A 17,510-nucleotide genomic window follows, 5' to 3' on the forward strand; every position below is an offset into this window, starting at 1 on the left:
CCCTCCCCTCCCCCGCGTCGCCCTGCCGCGGGGAGGGGGCTCGCGTCGCCGCCTCCAGCCGCTCCCGATGAAGCAGTTGCAGCCGCAGCCGCCTCCGAAGATGGGGGATTTCTACGACCCGGAGCACCCGACCCCTGAGTAAGTATCAGCTCCGCGGCCCCCCGCTGCTGTCGTCCGCCTTATCCCCAGCCGAGGGCGGCGCGTCCTGACGGGTGGCGGCGCGGGCCGGCGCGAGGAGTAACGGGCCCGCGGTGGCCTCGCGCGGTCGGTGTCGGGAGCAGGCCCGCGCCGCCACTTCGAGCCGCTTGGCCGGGGCCGCAGCAGGCCCGCGGTTGGGCCCGGCGTTGGCGCCGCTGCTCGTGTCGCGGCTGCGGTTGGGCCGGGCCGGTGGGGGAGGGGCGGCCACGGTCCCTACGGTTACCTCCGTGTCCGCACCGACCCGGCCACCCTGGGGCTTGGCGGTCCTCGCGGGCTCCTCGCGGCACGTCCGGGCCCCGCTGCTAGCCAAAGGGCAGAGTCGGAGGAGCTGCCGGTGCCGGGCCCGGCAAGAGGGCGCCGGTGAGGGTAGGCCGCGAATCCCCGGGCTCGGGTGGAAGCTCGACCCGTCGCCCGACCTCCCCGCGACGGCGGCGCCTCGGACCGGAAGGGCCTAACGCGGGTTGCCTGGCCCCGGGTCCGTGGAGGGGCCCGCGCTGCACTCCTGAGTTTGATTTTTTCCTCCTGGGAACTCGATCGTGGCCTTGCAGTGCTTCCGGCTTCACATTCTGCACCTTTGGCACTTGGGTTTTGTAATGGCGAGGTTTGTGTGGTCCCGTTGTTGAGGTGACACCGGGTTTGTTTTTCCGCCTGAAAATGAAAGCCCCCTGAGGGACATACATTTTCTTGCAGGTTGTGAGATTTTCACACTTTCGGACACGATTTTCTTGGTAACAGGAATCTCCTACCCTAAACGGATGACTTTCTATTTCTTGTGAAGACTTGGTTAAAAACCAAGAATCGTTTGAGGATTCTCTAAAGAAGACAATGTTGTGGAAAACCGAAACACAGTTTTGCCCAATAGTAATTTTTCAGTCTAGGACACCTTTACATTTCTCTTGAGGTCTGAATCTGCTGCTGTATCTGCTACCTCAGAAAGCCTGGAGTCACTTCTTTCCCTGAACCCTCACGAGACCATTGTTTTGAAAAGCCGTTCTTAAACTCCATTTGCTGGTGTTAGACCTAGGAATATACTATTCATTTAAAACTTATCGGTTGATAGGGGTTTCACATGAAACTGTCAAACTTTTATGACCAGGATGATTCCAAGAGCTTTGCTGTTTTGACACATTTTACCTTAGGTTTGCTCTGGCTCGTTTTTGAATCTCTTGCCACATCTCACGTTGGTCCAGAAATGTCTGGATCTTAATTGATAGTTCTTAGTTTTGATTGCAACACAAACGGATTCTGTTAAGGTGTTGGTCATTTCTGCACAACAAGATAAATCATTATTTTGCTTTTCTAAAAACCCAACTCTTACTTGCAATAGTAAGTTAACATGGCTTTTTCCTTTCATGGCCATTGGTTAACATTACCTTAATTAGATTGGTCTTTTTGTTTTGCTACTGGCAGGGTCAGTTAGGTAAGATTGTTTTGATTTACTGCACAATCAGTCCAATTACAAAGCTCATGTTATAGGTTTTTAGTTTGAAAAACCTCAAAAAAAATAAATTTTATATCACGATTCAATAAATGCTTATATAGCACTTGCTCTGTACAAAGTAACATGCTAACCCCCGAATAGGCTAAGTGCCTGCTTTCACTTCCTTTTACCAGGTTGTTTGGTGAAGTCCGGAAGCTTTAAGGATCGCATCCTTACACTTCTTGGGGAAAAACAATTTTTCATAATATGTGGGAAAATGAACTCAGAAGTGCATCTTTGGTAGACCTGAGTGGGGAAGGAATCAAGAATGTTTTATGGTTTTACACATTTTGGAGTTTTTGTTTTTATTGCTTTAATGTAGTAGAAATCCACTGCTTTGGATTTCTAACAGTGATTATATATTTTTAAATTCTTGTGTATTTTTTCCTTTTTTTTTTTTTTTTAGAGGCAGGGTCCCACTCTGTCACCCAGGCTGGAGTGCAGTGGTGTCATCATAGCTCATTGCATCCTTGAACCTCTGGGCTTAAGCAGTCCTCCTGCCTCAGCCTCCTGGATTGGGACTATAGGCATGTGTCACCACACCGAGCTAATTAAAAAAAAAAAAAAAAAATTACGTTACTCAGACTGGTTTTGAATCCCTGGCCTCAAGTGAGCCTCCTGCCTTGGCCTCCCAAAGTGCTGGGATTGCAGGCATGAGCCATTGTGCCAGGCCTCTTCTTGTGTATTAACCTGTATGGAGTAAAGAATTGTAACATGTTTTTTGTTGTTGTTGTTTTGTTTTTCCTTTTTTTCATAATACTATAAAGACTGGAGGGGATCATGGTAGGTATCCCGAGCAATATCACCTGTTTGGCATATGAAGAAAATGAAGGCTAGAGAAGTGAAGTGACAGCAAACTCTTGAGATAGTAAGCTAGTTAGTGTTTATAATGCTAGAGAGAGGAGAGAGAAAGGCAGTATAGGGTTTAAAAAACCTGGATTTCAGAGTCAGACCTGGATCTGAACACTATTTTAACTTTGGACGATGACTTCATCTCTCTGAACTTGGGTTTTCTCATCTTTTATATAGGTATTATAATGGTTAACAACTTACTGGGGCTTTTTGGGAGGATTGAATGAGATAATGCATGAAGAGCACTTGGCGCAGAATGTGGCACGTGTAAGTGCTTCTAGCTGGGGTCATCAGGGAAAAGTTAAAAGGTAGGATTTAAGTTGAGGATGCGAAGACTAGGTGGGCAACATGGCTCAGGGGAGGAATGACCAAGTGCCCTTTTTAGACTTTGGATGGTTTGAAATGGTACTTAGACATATGAAGAAATTGAGGCAAAAATGTAAATTCAGTTTGACTGAAGTAACACTTAGCATCTGATGTTCTGGGTTTGTCTTGTACCCATGCTTTTAATCAGACACAGCTGCAAGATGGCTTTTTTTTTTTAGCAGCATATAGGACATTGTGTTTCAGGTGAAAATGGCTGTAATCACTTGAGTATCTGTGCAGTGGGTGTCCATTATGGGGCAGGCCCAGGGACAGGTGTTGAGGACACAGCCAAGTAGATCCAGTTAGTATTTAAGGAACTCTTTTAATGAAGGAGACAAGCAAGTACCTTACAGTGATAGAGGTGCAGGTCTTTGAACATATGCATGTCTGTTGTATGCCAAACATAGGCACACTACCGGTAATTGGTGTACAAAACAAAATTTTGCCCTGGTGGAGTTTACATCCTAATGGGGGTGACAATAAATGATATAGAATGTTCTGGCCAAGTGGGGTGGCTTTCATCGGTAATCCCAGCACTTTTGGAGGCCGAGGTGGGTGGATCATCTGAGGTCAGTAGTTGGAGACCAGCCTGGCCAAGATGGTGAAACCTCGTCTCTACTAAAAATACAAAAAAAAAAAATTAGTCTGGTGTGGTGGCAGGCACCTGTAATCCCAGCTACTCGGGAGGCTGAGGCAGGAGAATCGCTTGAACCTGGAGGCGGAGGTTGCAGTGAGCTGAGATTGTGCCACTGCACTCCAGCCTGGGGGACAGAAGGAGATTCCATCTCGAAAAAATAATAATAAAATTAAATAAATAATTTAGAATGTTCAAAGGTGAGTGCTTTGGAAAGTGGAATAGAGTAAGGGGGATTCAGAATTGTTGAGGAAGAGGTTGCAATTTAAAGTGAGGTATACTGGGTGAGTATCCTTGAGAGTGACATTTAGGGAAAGATTTAAAGAAGAAGTAGCCATGTTAATAACTGGGGTGAAGGCATTTCAATAAGAGGGAATAGTTTCAAGGTGTTGAGGCAGACCCGTGAGTTTTGCCCTTTATGGCTAGAATGGAATGAGCAAGAAGGTGTAATAGTAAACTGGGTTAGGGTGAGATGGGGTTTAGTTTTTTGTTTTTTTTTTTTTTGTTTGTTTGTTTTTTGAGATGGAGTCTCACTCTGTCCCCCAGGCTGGAGTGCAGTGGCGTGATCTTGGCTCACTGCAACCTCTGCCCCCTGGGTTTAAGCGATTCTCCTGCTTCAGCCTCCTGAGTAGCTGGGATTACAGGCCCCTGCCACTGTGCCTGGCTAATTTTTGTGTTTTTAGTAGAGATGTGGTTTCACCTTCTTGGCCACGCTGGTCTTGAACTCCTGACCTCATGATCCACCTGCCTTGGCCTCCCAGAGTGCTGGGATTACATGTGTGAGCCACCGCTCTCGGCTGAGGTTTAGCTTTTTTACAGTCTTGTAGAGCCATTCTAAGAACTTTGCCAGGAGTTTTGAACAGAAGAGTGACATAGTCTGCTTTCAGTTTCAAAGGATCATTTGAATTGCAAAGGGAACAACAGTGGAAGCCTGGAGACTAGTAAGGAAGCTAGTAATCCAGAAAAGAGATGCTGCCAGTACCAAGATGGTTACGTAAGAGTAGTGAGAAATGGATGGATACTGGGTATATTTTGAAGATGGAACTAATATGACATGTGAGAGGGGAACCAAGGATGATTCCAGGGTTTCTGGTCTCAGCGTTAGAAAGTTGCCATCAACGAAGACAGTGATGACTAAAAGGAGCAAGTTTGAGGACTAGATTAGGAGGAGTTCAATTTTAGGCATAGTAAGTTTGAGATTGCTTGTTAGACATTGAGTTGATTTGATAACCAAGTCTGAAGTTCAGGGGAAAGGTCTGGAATGGAGATAAATTTTGTTTTCACCAGTTTAGGTAGTATTCAAGCCATGAAGCTGGATGAGATTACCAGAGAATCCTTGGTAGAAAGAGAGAAGGGCCAAGGATTGGTCTTTTTATTTTTTTTTTAAGATGGAATCTTACATTTTCCCCAGGCTGGTCTTCAGTCTGGGCTCAAGCCGTTCTCCCACCTCAGCCTCCTGAGTAGCTGGAACTATAGATGTGTACCACCACACTTGGCTTGATTGGTTTTTTAAATGCCTGTGTTAAGAGGACTGTTTTAGTGTGCAGTTGGACGTTTTAACATGGATGACATCTATAAACTTGGGAAAATTACCTCTTCAGTAACCTCTGACTAGAAGTTAGCATTTCTTTCAATGACTAATATAAATAACAAACTACAGTAGTATTGTGATTTGTGTAGAAATCAGATATTTTAATAATAAAATATGCAGTTGACTTTTGATCAACATGGGAGTTAGAAGTACCAATCTGCAACACAGTCAAAAATGTGCATGTAACTTTTGTCTCCCTCAAAACTTAACTGCTACTAGGATACTGTTGACTTTACTGAGAACATAGTCTACTAACACATATTTTGTTGTATGTTATGTGTATTATATACTGTATTCTTGCAAGAAAGTAAGCTAGAGAAAAGAAAATGTTATTAAGAAAATCATAAGGAAGTGAAAATATATTATTCATTAAGTGGAAGTGGATCATCATAAAGGTCTTTATCCTTCTCTTCACACTGAGTAGGCTGAAGAGGAAGAAGAGGAGGGGGTTTTAGTCTTGCTGTCTTGGGTGACAGAGGTGGAGGAGGTAGAACTGGAGGCAGGCACAAGGTGTGTAACTTTTATTGAAAAAAATCTGTGTATAAGTGGACCTGCACAATTCCAGCCCATGTTATTCAAAGGCAAACTGTATTGTGGTTTTTATAGAATCTTGAAATATGTTTATCATTATATTGAAATCCACTAGATTGAGAAGCACATACTAAACAATATGACACATTGGTTTTTTCCCCTCAGTATGATTGTCTTCCTTTGCAAATATATGTATTTTATCTTATGCATTAAAAAATATTAAACTGAGAAGGAATCCACAGGCTTCGTTAGATTGCCAAAATGGTATAGGGCACAAAAAAAGTTAAATCCCTGGGCTCTGGAGACAGAACTCCTGGTTTAGAATCTCATCTCTTTTACTTAATTGCTTTGTGAACCTAGGCAAGTTTCTTAATTACTCCTTACCTATAAAGTGGGGATCATGGTAGTATCATCTGCAAAGAGTTTTATGAGAATTTAAGAATTAGGACAGTGTTAGTTTCTTTTTTTTTCTTTTTTTTTTTTTTTGAGATGGAGTTTTGCTCTTGTTGCCCAGGCTGGGGTACAATGGCGTGATCTGGGCTCACCACAACCTCTGCCTCCTGGGTTTAAGCGGTTCTCTTGCGTCAGCCTCCCGAGTAGCTGGGATTACAGGCATGCGCCACCATGCCTGTTTACTTTTGTATTTTTAGTAGAGATGGGGTTTCTCTATGTTGGTCAGGCTGGTCTCGAACTCCTGACCTCAGGTGATCCACCTACCTGGGCTTCCCAAAGTGCTGGGATTACAGGCATGAGCCACCACACCCCCGGCCAGTTCTTTTATTGTTAGTATTGAATGGAACAAGTCGGCTAGAAAGAACGGTACTTACAAGGCACCATGATGTGAAAGTATGGCAAATTTGGTCAAAAGAAAGTTTAACTGGGAAAGAATATTTCAGCATGTTCAAATGAGATACAAAGCAGTCAGGATAGTCAGATTCTCTATTAATTTTTTATTTTTAGGGACTTGTTCTGTTGTCCAGGTTAGAGTACAGTGGCAAGATCATAGCTCACTGTAACTGAACTTGTGGGCTCAAGTGATTCTCCCATTTATCTAGGACTGCAAATGCGCACCACCACTCCTGGCTAATTTTTTTGTTTTGAGACAGGGTTTCGCTCTTGCCCAGGCTGGAGTGCAGTGGTGCGAAGATGGCTCACTGTAGCCTCGACTTCCCAGGCTCAGGTGATTCTCTCACTTCAGCCTTCTGAGTAGCGGGGACTATGGGCACATGCCACCATGCCCAGCTAATTTTGTTTGTAGAGATGGAGTTTCACCATGTTGCCCAGGCTGGTCTCAAACTCCTAAGCTCAAGTGATCTTCCTGCTTCGGCTTCCCGAAAGTGCTGGGATTATAGTCATGAGCCGCTGCACCTGGCCCTGGCTAACTTTTTATTTTTTATAGAGACAGGGTTTTGCTGTGTTGCCCAGGCTGGTCTCGAACTCCTGCCCTCAGCCTTCCAAAGTGCTGGGATTACAGGTGTGAGCCACCGTGCCCAGCAAGTCAAATTCTTATAATTCATGTTAGAATGGAGAAGATAGAGATACCTTAGGAAGCCAACTGAGAGAAAGTATCATGTCATTACCAAATTTCATATATGATCTGGACCTTTAGTAGCTTTATAGCCAGTTGAATCAATTTTTCTGATAGAGAGAGCTTTGTAGTGATGAAGGTATGGTGCTACAGGCCAGGTTACCTTCTTTGGGCTGCTGATGTGCACAGGAGGCCAGTATAGTACTTGGAGGGTTTGCTGGTAAGTGTGGAAAGCCTGTTGAACTATCCTAGTGCTTAGGCTAGGGTATACCTCTTTAATATTCATGTCCCTCTTTGCCATTTGCTTTTGCTACATTTTATGCATACCATTCTCCTTTGATTGACACATTATGTCTTTAGAAAAGTATCAAGCAACTGTTGATACAATTGTGTTTTCCTAATAATTGTCTCTAGTTGCCAAGCCATATTTTATACATACAAGATTATCAGTCATACTTTCCTAGTTTCCTTAGCAGGACTTTGGTGTTTCCAGATCTTCTCAGTCATTTTTCACTGTAGTGACTCATTGATTTAATTTATTAACTTAAAAATTTTGTTTAATACATTACAGTTTATTCTGTAATAGATATTTGTAATAAATTTTCTCAACCCTAATATTCATTGTTCCATGAGCATTGTCAGGTTTTGGATGGAAGCAGGATGGCCAGCCTGGGTTTGAGAATCAAAAGTTGACCAGCTTCTCTGTCCGTAAATCTACTACGTAGCTCTGCTGGAGCCTCTCTGAACCTATCCTGGTTAAGAGGCTGCTCAATTTGCTAGTTGTTCTTTGCTCAGTTTCTTAAAAAAGTTGACTAGCTTCATTTCTGTTAATTCTTCCAAGAGTACCGTAGAGTACTTGATTTTGTAATACACTAAGAACTATTATTGTAAAACCCTGAGAGATAGTTTATATTGGAAACTAAGCCATTTACACCTAAGTCACTGAAATCAGTTTAGAATGTTTTTCTGACAGAAAAGAAAAACAACAAAAACAAACACTTTTTTATGTGTGTGTGAGACAGGGTCTCACTCTGTCACCCAGGCTGGAGTGCGGTGGCACAATCTTGGCTCACTGCAACCTCTGCCTCTGAGGCTCAAGTGATCCTCCCACCTCAGTGTCCTGAGTAGATAGGACTACAGGCGCACACTACCACACCCGGCTAATTTTTGTATTTTTTGTAGAGATGGGGTTTGCCATGCTACCCAGGCTGGTTTCCTGACCTCAAGTGATCCACCCACCTCAGTCTCCCAAAGTGCTGGGATTACAGGTGTGAGCCACTGCGCCTGGCAAAAAACACTTTTTATTTTGAAAAAATTTTAAACTTTCAGGAAAGTTGCAAGAATAGCACAGTGAATTCCCATAATGTACTTTTAACCTAGATTAACCAGTAATTGGAATTTTGCCACGTTGGTATTACCTTTCTGTATTTAAAAAAAAGTTTTATTTACTTTTGGCAGAACCTTTTGAGAGTAAATTGCAGGCATCATGATCTTTCTTTCCTAAATATCTGATAGTGTTACCTAAGAACAAGTATTGTCTTAGATAATCAATATACAGTAATCAAATTCAGACATTTTAACATTTGTAACCCTACTATTACCTGATATATAATTTATACATTTTGCCAGTTGTCCCAAAGGTGTCTTCTTTTTTCAATCTAGTATTACACATTGCATTTAATTGTCATGTCTCTCAGTCTTTTTCAGTCTCTGAGGATAACTTTAAATTTGTTTTGGAAGTACTTTATTACTGTGTACTAACCATGAATGTGATATTTTAAAAACAATAACAGGGTCTGATAGCGTGTTTTAAGTTTTTTTTTTTTTTTTGAGACGGAGTCTTGCTCTGTCGCCCAGGCTGGAGTGCAGTGGCGCGATCTCGGTTCACTGCAAGCTCTGCCTCCTGGGTTCACGCCATTCTCCTGCCTCAGCCTCCGGAGTAGCTGGAACTACAGGCATCCGCCACCACGCCCAGCTAATTTTTTGTATTTTTTTAGTAGAGACGGAGTTTCACCATGTTAGCCAGGAAGGTCTTGATCTCCTGACCTTGTGATCCGTCCGTCTCAGCCTCCCAAAGTGTTGGGATTACAGGCCTGAGCCACCGTGCCCGGCCAGTGTTTTGTTTTTTTAATTACCACAACAATAAATGCTTATTGCAAAAGGGTCAGACAATACAAATGTTCATAGAAGAAAAAGTAAAAATCCTCCCTGAGTATCTCTTCTCTGCTCCACCTCTCCAAATACCACCTCCAAGAACTTAATGTATTTGTCGAGATCTTTTCCTTTTGTTTGGTTTTTACTTTTTTACAAGTGGAGTCATATTACTGTATGTATTTTTCTGCCTTTTTCCTATATTCTGTATTTGTTTCCATTTACATATAAGATATGCTTATCTTTCTTTTTTTTTTTTTTTTTTTGAGATGGAGTCTCGCTCTGTTGCCCAGGCTGGAGTGCAGTGGCACAGTCTCGGCTCACTGCAACCTTTGCCTCCTGGGTTCAAGCGATTCTCCTGCCTCAGCCTCCCAAGTAGCTGGGACTACAGGCGCGCACCACCATGCCCAGCTAATTTTTATATTTTTAGTAGAGACAGGGTTTCACCATGTTGGCCAGGATGGTCTCCATTTTTTGACCTCATGATCCGCCCTCGGCCTCCCAAAGTGCTGGGATAACAGGTGTGAGCCACCGCGCCCGGCCAAGACGTGCTTATCTTTTTAAATAGTTGAACAATATTCTGTAGTATGGATGTACCATGTTAAGTTGTTTGATTTTCTTAAGATGTCTGGTTAGTATGTTAGGCAGTTTAAAAGAGCCTTAGGACATATTGTGCTATGTGGAAGGTGTCTCTTTCCAAATGTATTTCTCCACAGAGTGAGTTTTTCTGGTTATGATGGTGTTTGGGGGATTTTGTTTAGAGTTTTTTAAAAAATCCCGTACTTATTTCTATTTGTATATGGTACTGATGGATTAAGCAGATAGTTTTTATTCCTGCCTTACTTTGATTAGTTACTTGTTTCTTTTAAAAAGAAAACCGAAGGCATTTAAGTGGGATCTCTCTTTTTTTTTTTTTTTTTTTCCTTTTTTGGATCAGGGCCTCCCTTGTCACCTAGGCTGGAGTGCAGTGGTATGATCCCAGTTCACTGTAGCCTCGAACTCTTGGGCTCAAGCAATCCTCCTGCCTCAGCCTCCCAAGTAGCTGGGACAACAGGCATGCGCCACCACACCTAGCTAATTTTTAAATTTTCTTTGTAGAGATGGGAGTCTCACTATGTTGCCCAACCTGGTCTCAAGCTCCTGGCCTCAAGGAATCCTCCCACTTCGGCCTCCCAAACCACTGGAATTACAGTGCTGGGCACCCCTGTGCCTGGCCTTAAGTGGGGAGTCTCTTGAAAATGGTTGGTTTGAGGCTGGCCAACAGAGCTAAGACAAAATTTGATAGGTTTCTTGTTGTCGTTTTTCCATAGTTGGACTTATACAGTATTTGGAAGTCTCTCATTCAAATGAAAGGCAATTACCTTGTATAATTTTTGGTTAATTACCTTGTATAATTTTTGGTTAATAAAAATTGTGTAATAAAATGTTGTATTTGAGTCTCTTAGCTTTGGAATTTGTGTAAATTTACTTTGTTTAATTTGGTAGTCTTTGTTTTTTAATTTTTTAATTTTAAAAATTAGATACTCACTTCACTGCCCAGGCTGGTCTTGAACTCTCGGTCTCAAGTGATCCTCCTGCCTCAGCTTTCCAAAGTGCTGGGATTACAGGCGTGAGCCACCATGCCTGTTTTTTGTGTTTTTGGTCAAGCTAATGGTTACTTTAGTCTTTTTTCCAGCTGAGCAAACATATTGTCATTTCAATGGAGGTTTAAGATAGGTCTGAATTCCCATAGTTGCTTTTTATTTTAGAATGCTTTTTCTGTCAAATGCTAACATCTTGCAAGTGAAAATATCCTTGGGATGATGTGGGTGTTGATAAGACTGCAATTGTGTTGGCAGGCTTCTGGGAGGTCTGCTTACTGGGAGCACTGCTCTGGGCTTGCAAGAACCTAGAGCAAGTGGTAGTTTCCAATAGTAGTTCTTCCTGTGGCCCACTTCCCTCCCAAGTGTGGTTGGACCCTCTCTTTGGGGAGGACTCTTATCGTAATCAACGATATTTGCTTCATGGTTAGCTCTTTGTGAATCCGTGGTCTAACTTGTGTTTTGAGCCTTTTGTCTGATATTTGGCCTCATGATGAATAGTTATTAATTACATACTCTATTTGAGGAAGCAGAAGATGCTAGGTTTAAGGTTTAAATTTTTTATGAGTTTTGTGTGAATGTAAAGTGGAGCAAATACTGTTTTTCACAAATTATATTAAATGACTGTAAAAACTCTTTCTATAGAAATCCATTTATTCTGGCCTTGAGCACACACAGACCTGGTTGAAAATACATCTGGTTAAAAATTGCCTGGTTAAAAATAACAACTCTTCCATTAATTTATCAATACTTGATTGGAGTATCAACTCTAAAACATAAGCTACACATTTTATGGTACTGGTTCTATGCTGAAAATGTAGTTAAGAATTATCTGTAGTAAAGGCAAATTTCTTTGAGGTACAATACAACATTTTAGAAATTGGTGAAAATCTCTTCAAGTTTGCCTCAAGGTAACCATAATAGGTATATTTTCAAGCTTAAGCTTACCATGTCTATTGAGGAACAAAAACGAAACAACTTTTGTTGTCGTACAATTATTCAGGAAACCTGTAGTCACAATTATGAAAAGTATAGTATACTTTTTGGCAGATTAATCTAGCAGTTTGTGTAAGGAAGTAGTGTTACTAGCTGATACGAACACCTTGAACACATTCAAACAGTAGTGATTGAATATAAAAAGAGTGTTCCCTCAATTATAGTATTGCTCATATGAATTAGGGAGATGATGAGATTTGCAAGAAGTATTTGGTGCTCTTCCTTCTTTGACTACCTATTTTCTTTCCAAACTTTTTTTTTTGTTTTTTTGAGACAAGAGTCTCGGTCTCTCTCCCAGGCTGGAGTGCAGTGGTGCGATCTTGGCTCTCTGCAACCTCCGCTTCCCGGGTTCAAGCAATTCTCCTGCCTCAGCCTCCCAAGTAGCTGGGATTGCAGGTGCCTGCCACCACGCCCAGCTAAATTTTGTGTTTTAGTAGAGATGGAGTTTCACTATGTTGGCTAGGCTGGTCTCGAACTCCTGATCTCAGGTGATCCACCTGACTTGGCCTCCCCAAATGCTGGGATTATAGACATGAGCCACTGTACGCAGCAGCATACTCTTAGTAGAGAAGATCATGATGGTGTCAGGATATGAAATTGGGAGAATCTGTGATAGGACTTTTTTTCCAGTTGTGCGTATGTGTGCTGCACAGTTTTTTTGTTAGCTGTGTGCTTTTTTGAAATGTACCAATTGCTTAAGCATTTTTATTTTCATCGTTGCTATTTTTTCATGTAAGTTTTTAAAAGATATGTTTTTATATATGTATTTTTATAATTCTGTAATTTTTAAGATGTTTTGGTTGATTATTAATACGAAGTATCAAGAAAGGCTAACATTTCATTGAAGCCTGGCTATCTTAGCATTCATCTATTCTCATTAGACCTGTTTGGTTTTGTTGCTAGGACCTAAGGGATTTTGTAGATTCATGTATCAGAAAATTCAAGGCCCATGATGAGTATATTATAGAATATGTTCTTCTCTTTTAATGGAGGAATCCTAGTAACTAGTAGTTGGGTACATGGTAGTACATGCTTAGTAAATGTTTGAATTGACCTGATTCTTTGTAACGATCATTATTCTAATTTGATTACCAGCAACATTGTTATTAATTGCCGACTTCTATTGTAATACATTCTTTTCTTTTTTCTTTTTCTTTTTTTTTTTTTAAAGATAGGGTCTTTCTCTGTCACTCAGGCTGAAGTGTAGTGGCACGATCACGGCTCACTGCAGCCTCAACCTCCCAGGCTCAAGAAATCCTCCCACTACGCCTAATTTTATTTATTTATTTTTTGTAGCCACAGGGTCTCGAACTCAGCCACCCAAAGTGGCTCAGGCAATCTCCCTACCTCAGCCACCCAAAGTGCTGGGATTACAGGCGTGAGACACCGTGCCCAGCCTATTACCAGACATTCTTAAATAACTATAAGATTAGGACAGAGGTCAGGGAATTGAGTGGTATGTGTTGGGCTAATGGCAGTGACTTGGTGCTCATAGCACTTTTTATGCTTCTTCTTGTTGGTATGTTAGACCACTTTTTTCTCCCAGCCTTTTCAGTTGTTTTGTACTTGTGTATTTTCCAGGATGGGTAATCCTTAAACTAAGGGTAAACTGCACTTTACCCTTGTTCTGTTGACTTTCTATCCAAATTTCTCAGATCAATAATCTCATTTATCTCTTTATAAATATTATGGGCAAAATATTACGGGCAAAAAGGAAGTGAGGAACCTCAGATGCAGTGGTAAATCAAAGGATATTTTTGAGGCCGCGCACAGTGGCTCATTCCTGTAATCCCAGCACTTTGGGAGGCTGAGGCGGGCGAAACACAAGGTCAGGAGATCGAGACCATCCTGGCCAACATGGTGAAACGCCATCTCTACTAAGATACAAAAGATAAATTAAAATTAGCCGGGCGTGGTGGCAGGTGCCTGGAGTCCCAGCTACTCAGGAGGCTGAGGCAGGGGAATTGCTTGAACCCAGGAGGCAGAGGTTGGAGTGAGCCAAGATTGCGCCACTGCACTCCAGCCTGGCGACAGAGTGAGACTCCGTCTCAAAAAAAAAAAAAAAAAAAAAAAAAAAAAAGATATTTTTGGATATACCAAAAGACACTGAAAAATGATAGAAAATTTAGTACTCCAAAAATAGAGGCTTTTGTTCTTCTCTAGGGTAGCTGATACTTTTTATACCTGGCATACAAAAAAATTCAGTTTTCTAAAGTCTGTCAGTTTCTAACTGTATGAAGCAATTAAAAACGTTATATTTAAACTCTTTTCATTATATCGAGCCTTTTAACCTAATGTTTAGAACAACTAGCTGAGATTGAACTCTTGAACTCTTGACAATTTATTCAGCTAACATTTGTTGAATGCCAGACCTGTGATAAGGATACAGAAGTAAGCACAATATGCTATGGCAGGGATATCTGACTTCTACTGGGATGGGGATCAGGTGGGCAATCAGGGAGGGCAGCCCAGAAGAATACCTGAACTTAGCCTTGAAGAGTAGGACTTAGGCAAAAATGGAGTAGGCAGATGGTAGAGGATGTTGTAGGGCCACATTATGGGGGAGGATACAGAGAGAGGATTAACCCTATGCCCATTTCCCCTTCAGTTTAATTGCTGAGTGCTATAAGAGGTGTCTAGTGTAGGGAGTCCTTTTACTATATCTAATAATTCCTCTTTTCTGTGGCTCCCAACTTTTTTTTTTCCCCCTTTAGCTTGCTCATTGTGACTTGCCATGACTGTGATTTTAAAAGGGCAGGGGAGCTAGTGCCTCTAATTTTATAAAGGGAAGAAAAGGAAGTCCAAAGAAGTACAGGTTGTGCTCACTAGCTAGTTTAGTGGCATATCAGAACTTGGGTAATATTCATTTACCAGTTTGTCCAAAACTGACTTTTTAATGATGTTAAGGAATAACATTTAGAATAGCTGCCATTCATAAACAACTGGATTTCTGTATTGAGTTACTTGTTTTCCTAAAGGTCTTCAGAATTGACCTTGATGTGCTTATAATTGTTCAATTTGGAGGGTGCAGGTGATTCTGTATTTGAGTTAGTTCTTTCCTCTGACTTTGCAAATGTATATGCTGGAGGATTACGGGTATGAATATCATTCAGCAAAAGGTAAACTGGATATGGGGATCATTCAGATCTGCCTGTTTGTCCAGGTGCCTTAAGTAGTCTGAAATCTTCATTGGAAATGAGCTTAATCCTTTATGAAACTCAAGCCTTCATTCACCATTATTCCATATAGTGATCCACCCGCCTCGGCCTCCCAAGTGCTGGGATTACAGGTGTGAGCCACCGTGCCTGGCCTATGGCCACTTTTTAAAAAGAAACTTGTATGTAAGATGATTGGATGTCTATAAAGTTTTTCCTGCTAGAAAATGGGGTTTTTATTATTCTAACCTCAGTTCTAAGTCAAACATCATTAATTTAAGACCCTAATTAATGATTGTCTGATTCAGAAATGTGCATTTATTTGAAGTTCATTTAAAAACCAGTGCTCATTTTAGAATAGTATAGAGGTAGAAAGAAGGTATAAAAAATTGGAGAACACTTGAACACAGATTGTACTTTGAAATTTCCCTGTTAGTTTTTGTATTTTTTGTCTTCATTAAAAGAAAGTTTGAGGGGAGTAACATTGTTCTGTTTCAATAAAGTTTCAGGGCCAGGCGCAGTGGCTCATGCCTGTAATCCGAGCACTTTGGGAGGCTGAGGTGGGCGGATCCCCTGAGGTCAGGAGTTTGGGACCAGCCTGGGCAACATGGCGAAACCCTGTTTCTACTAAAACTACAAAAATTAGCCCAGCATGGTGGTGGGTGCCTGTAATCCCAACTACTTGGGAGGCTGAGGCAGGAGAATTGTTTGAACCCAGGAGGCAGAGGTTGCAGTGAGCTGAGATCGCGCCACTGCAGTCCAGCCTGGGTGACAGAGCGAGATGCTTTATCAAAAACAACAACAACAACAACAACAACAAAAAACACAACCAAAAAAACAAGTTTCAGTTTGGTTATGTTATAGTTGAAGCCTAGGTTTACTAAAATATATTTTTAGCCCACCAATGAGTATAATACTTTAATTTTGTAAGAGGGTTCTAAGCATACCTTTATGAACAAGAGTGCAGAAAGTATAGGAGCTGAAAGAAAATATCTTTTTTTTTTTTTTTTTTGAGATGGAGTCTTGCTCTGTTGCCCAGGCTGGCGTGCAGTGGTGTTTGCTCACTGCAAGCTCCGCCTCCCGGGTTCATGCCATTCTCCTGCTTCAGCGTCCCAAGTAGCTGGGACTACAGGCGCCCACCACCTTTCCCGGCTAATTTTTTTTTTGTATTTTTAGTAGAGACAAGGTTTCACTGTGTTAGCCAGGATGGTCTCGATCTCCTGACCGTAATCTGCCTGCCTTGGCTTCCCAAAGTGCTGGGATTACAGGAATGAGCCACCGCGCCTGGCCTAGAAACTATCTTAAAAAATGACATGCTGGCCGGGCACAGTGGCTCACACCTGTAATCCCAGCACTTTGGGAGGCCGAGGCACGTGGATCACCTGACATCAGGAGTTCGAGACCAGCCTGGTGAAACCCTGTCTCTACTAAAAATACAACAATTAGCTGGTCGTGGTGGTGCATGCCTGTAGTCCCAGCTAGTCGGGAGGCTGAGGCAGGAGAATCGTTTGAACCGAGGAGGCAGAGGTTGTAGTGAGCCGAGATCATGTCACTGCACTCCATCCTGGGCGACAGGGTGAGACTGTGTCTCAAAAAAAAAAAAAAAAAATGACATGCAGTGGCTAGGCTTAGTGGCTCACGCCTGTAATCAGCACTTTGGGAGGCTGAGGAGGGCAGATCACCTGAGGTCAGGAAGTCGAGACCAGCCTGGCCAACATGGTGAAACCCTGTCTCTACTAAAAATACAAAAAAAATTAGCGGGTGTGGTGGCGAGTTCCTGTAATCCCAGCTACTTAGGAGGCTGAGACAGGAGAATTGCTTGAACCCAGGAGGCAGAGGTTGCAGTGAGCTGAGATTGTGCCACTGCACTTCAGCCTGGGCAACAGAGTGAGACCCTGTCTCAAACAAACAAAAACAAATATGTTACAGCTCTCATTTATTGAGTATAAACTCTCTGCCAGGCACTATATGAAGGAATTTTTTTTTTTTTTTGAAGACAGGGTCTCACTCTGTCACCTAGAGTGGACTAGTAATGCAAACCTGGCTCACTGCAGTTTTGACTTCCTGGACTCTCAAGTGATTCTCCTGCCTCAGCCTCCCAAGCAGCTGGGACCACAGGCAAACGCCAGTATACCTGGATAATTTTAAAATTTTTTTGTGGAGACAAGGTTTCTCCATGTTGCCCAGGCTGGTTTTGAACTCCTGGCTTCAAGCAGTCATCTCGCCTTGGCCTCCTAGAATGCTGGGATTACAGGCATGTGCCATCATGCCTGGCCTATATGAAGGAATTTTTTTTTTTTTTTAGACGGAGTCTCACTGTGTCGCCCAGGTTGGAGAGTAGTGGCATGACCTCGGCTTACTGCAACCTCCACCTCTGGATTCAAGCGATTCTCCTGCCTCAGCCTCCCGAGTAGCTGGTATTAGAGGCGCCTGCCACTATGACTGGTT

General features: G+C 42.3%; 1 protein-coding gene across 6 annotated transcripts in view; it reads left to right on the forward strand.

Moving 5' to 3' along the window:
* The first annotated feature begins 6 nt into the window (after positions 1 to 6).
* The window catches only part of SETD2 (SET domain containing 2, histone lysine methyltransferase), a 145,788-nt gene continuing 128,284 nt past the window's right edge, over positions 7 to 17,510 (forward strand). For all 6 annotated transcript variants that reach the window (XR_008523327.2, XR_654549.4, XR_008523328.2 and 3 more), the window contains exon 1: positions 7 to 138. Coding sequence is in view for 3 of the 6 variants with exons in the window: in XM_002813811.5 (XP_002813857.2) it covers positions 68 to 138 (71 nt within the window). In the remaining 3 variants the exon portion in view is untranslated. The remainder of the gene's footprint in view (positions 139 to 17,510) is intronic.

The sequence above is a fragment of the Pongo abelii genome, chromosome 2 (assembly GCF_028885655.2).
Source record: "Pongo abelii isolate AG06213 chromosome 2, NHGRI_mPonAbe1-v2.0_pri, whole genome shotgun sequence".
Classification (NCBI taxonomy): Eukaryota; Metazoa; Chordata; class Mammalia; order Primates; family Hominidae; genus Pongo; species Pongo abelii.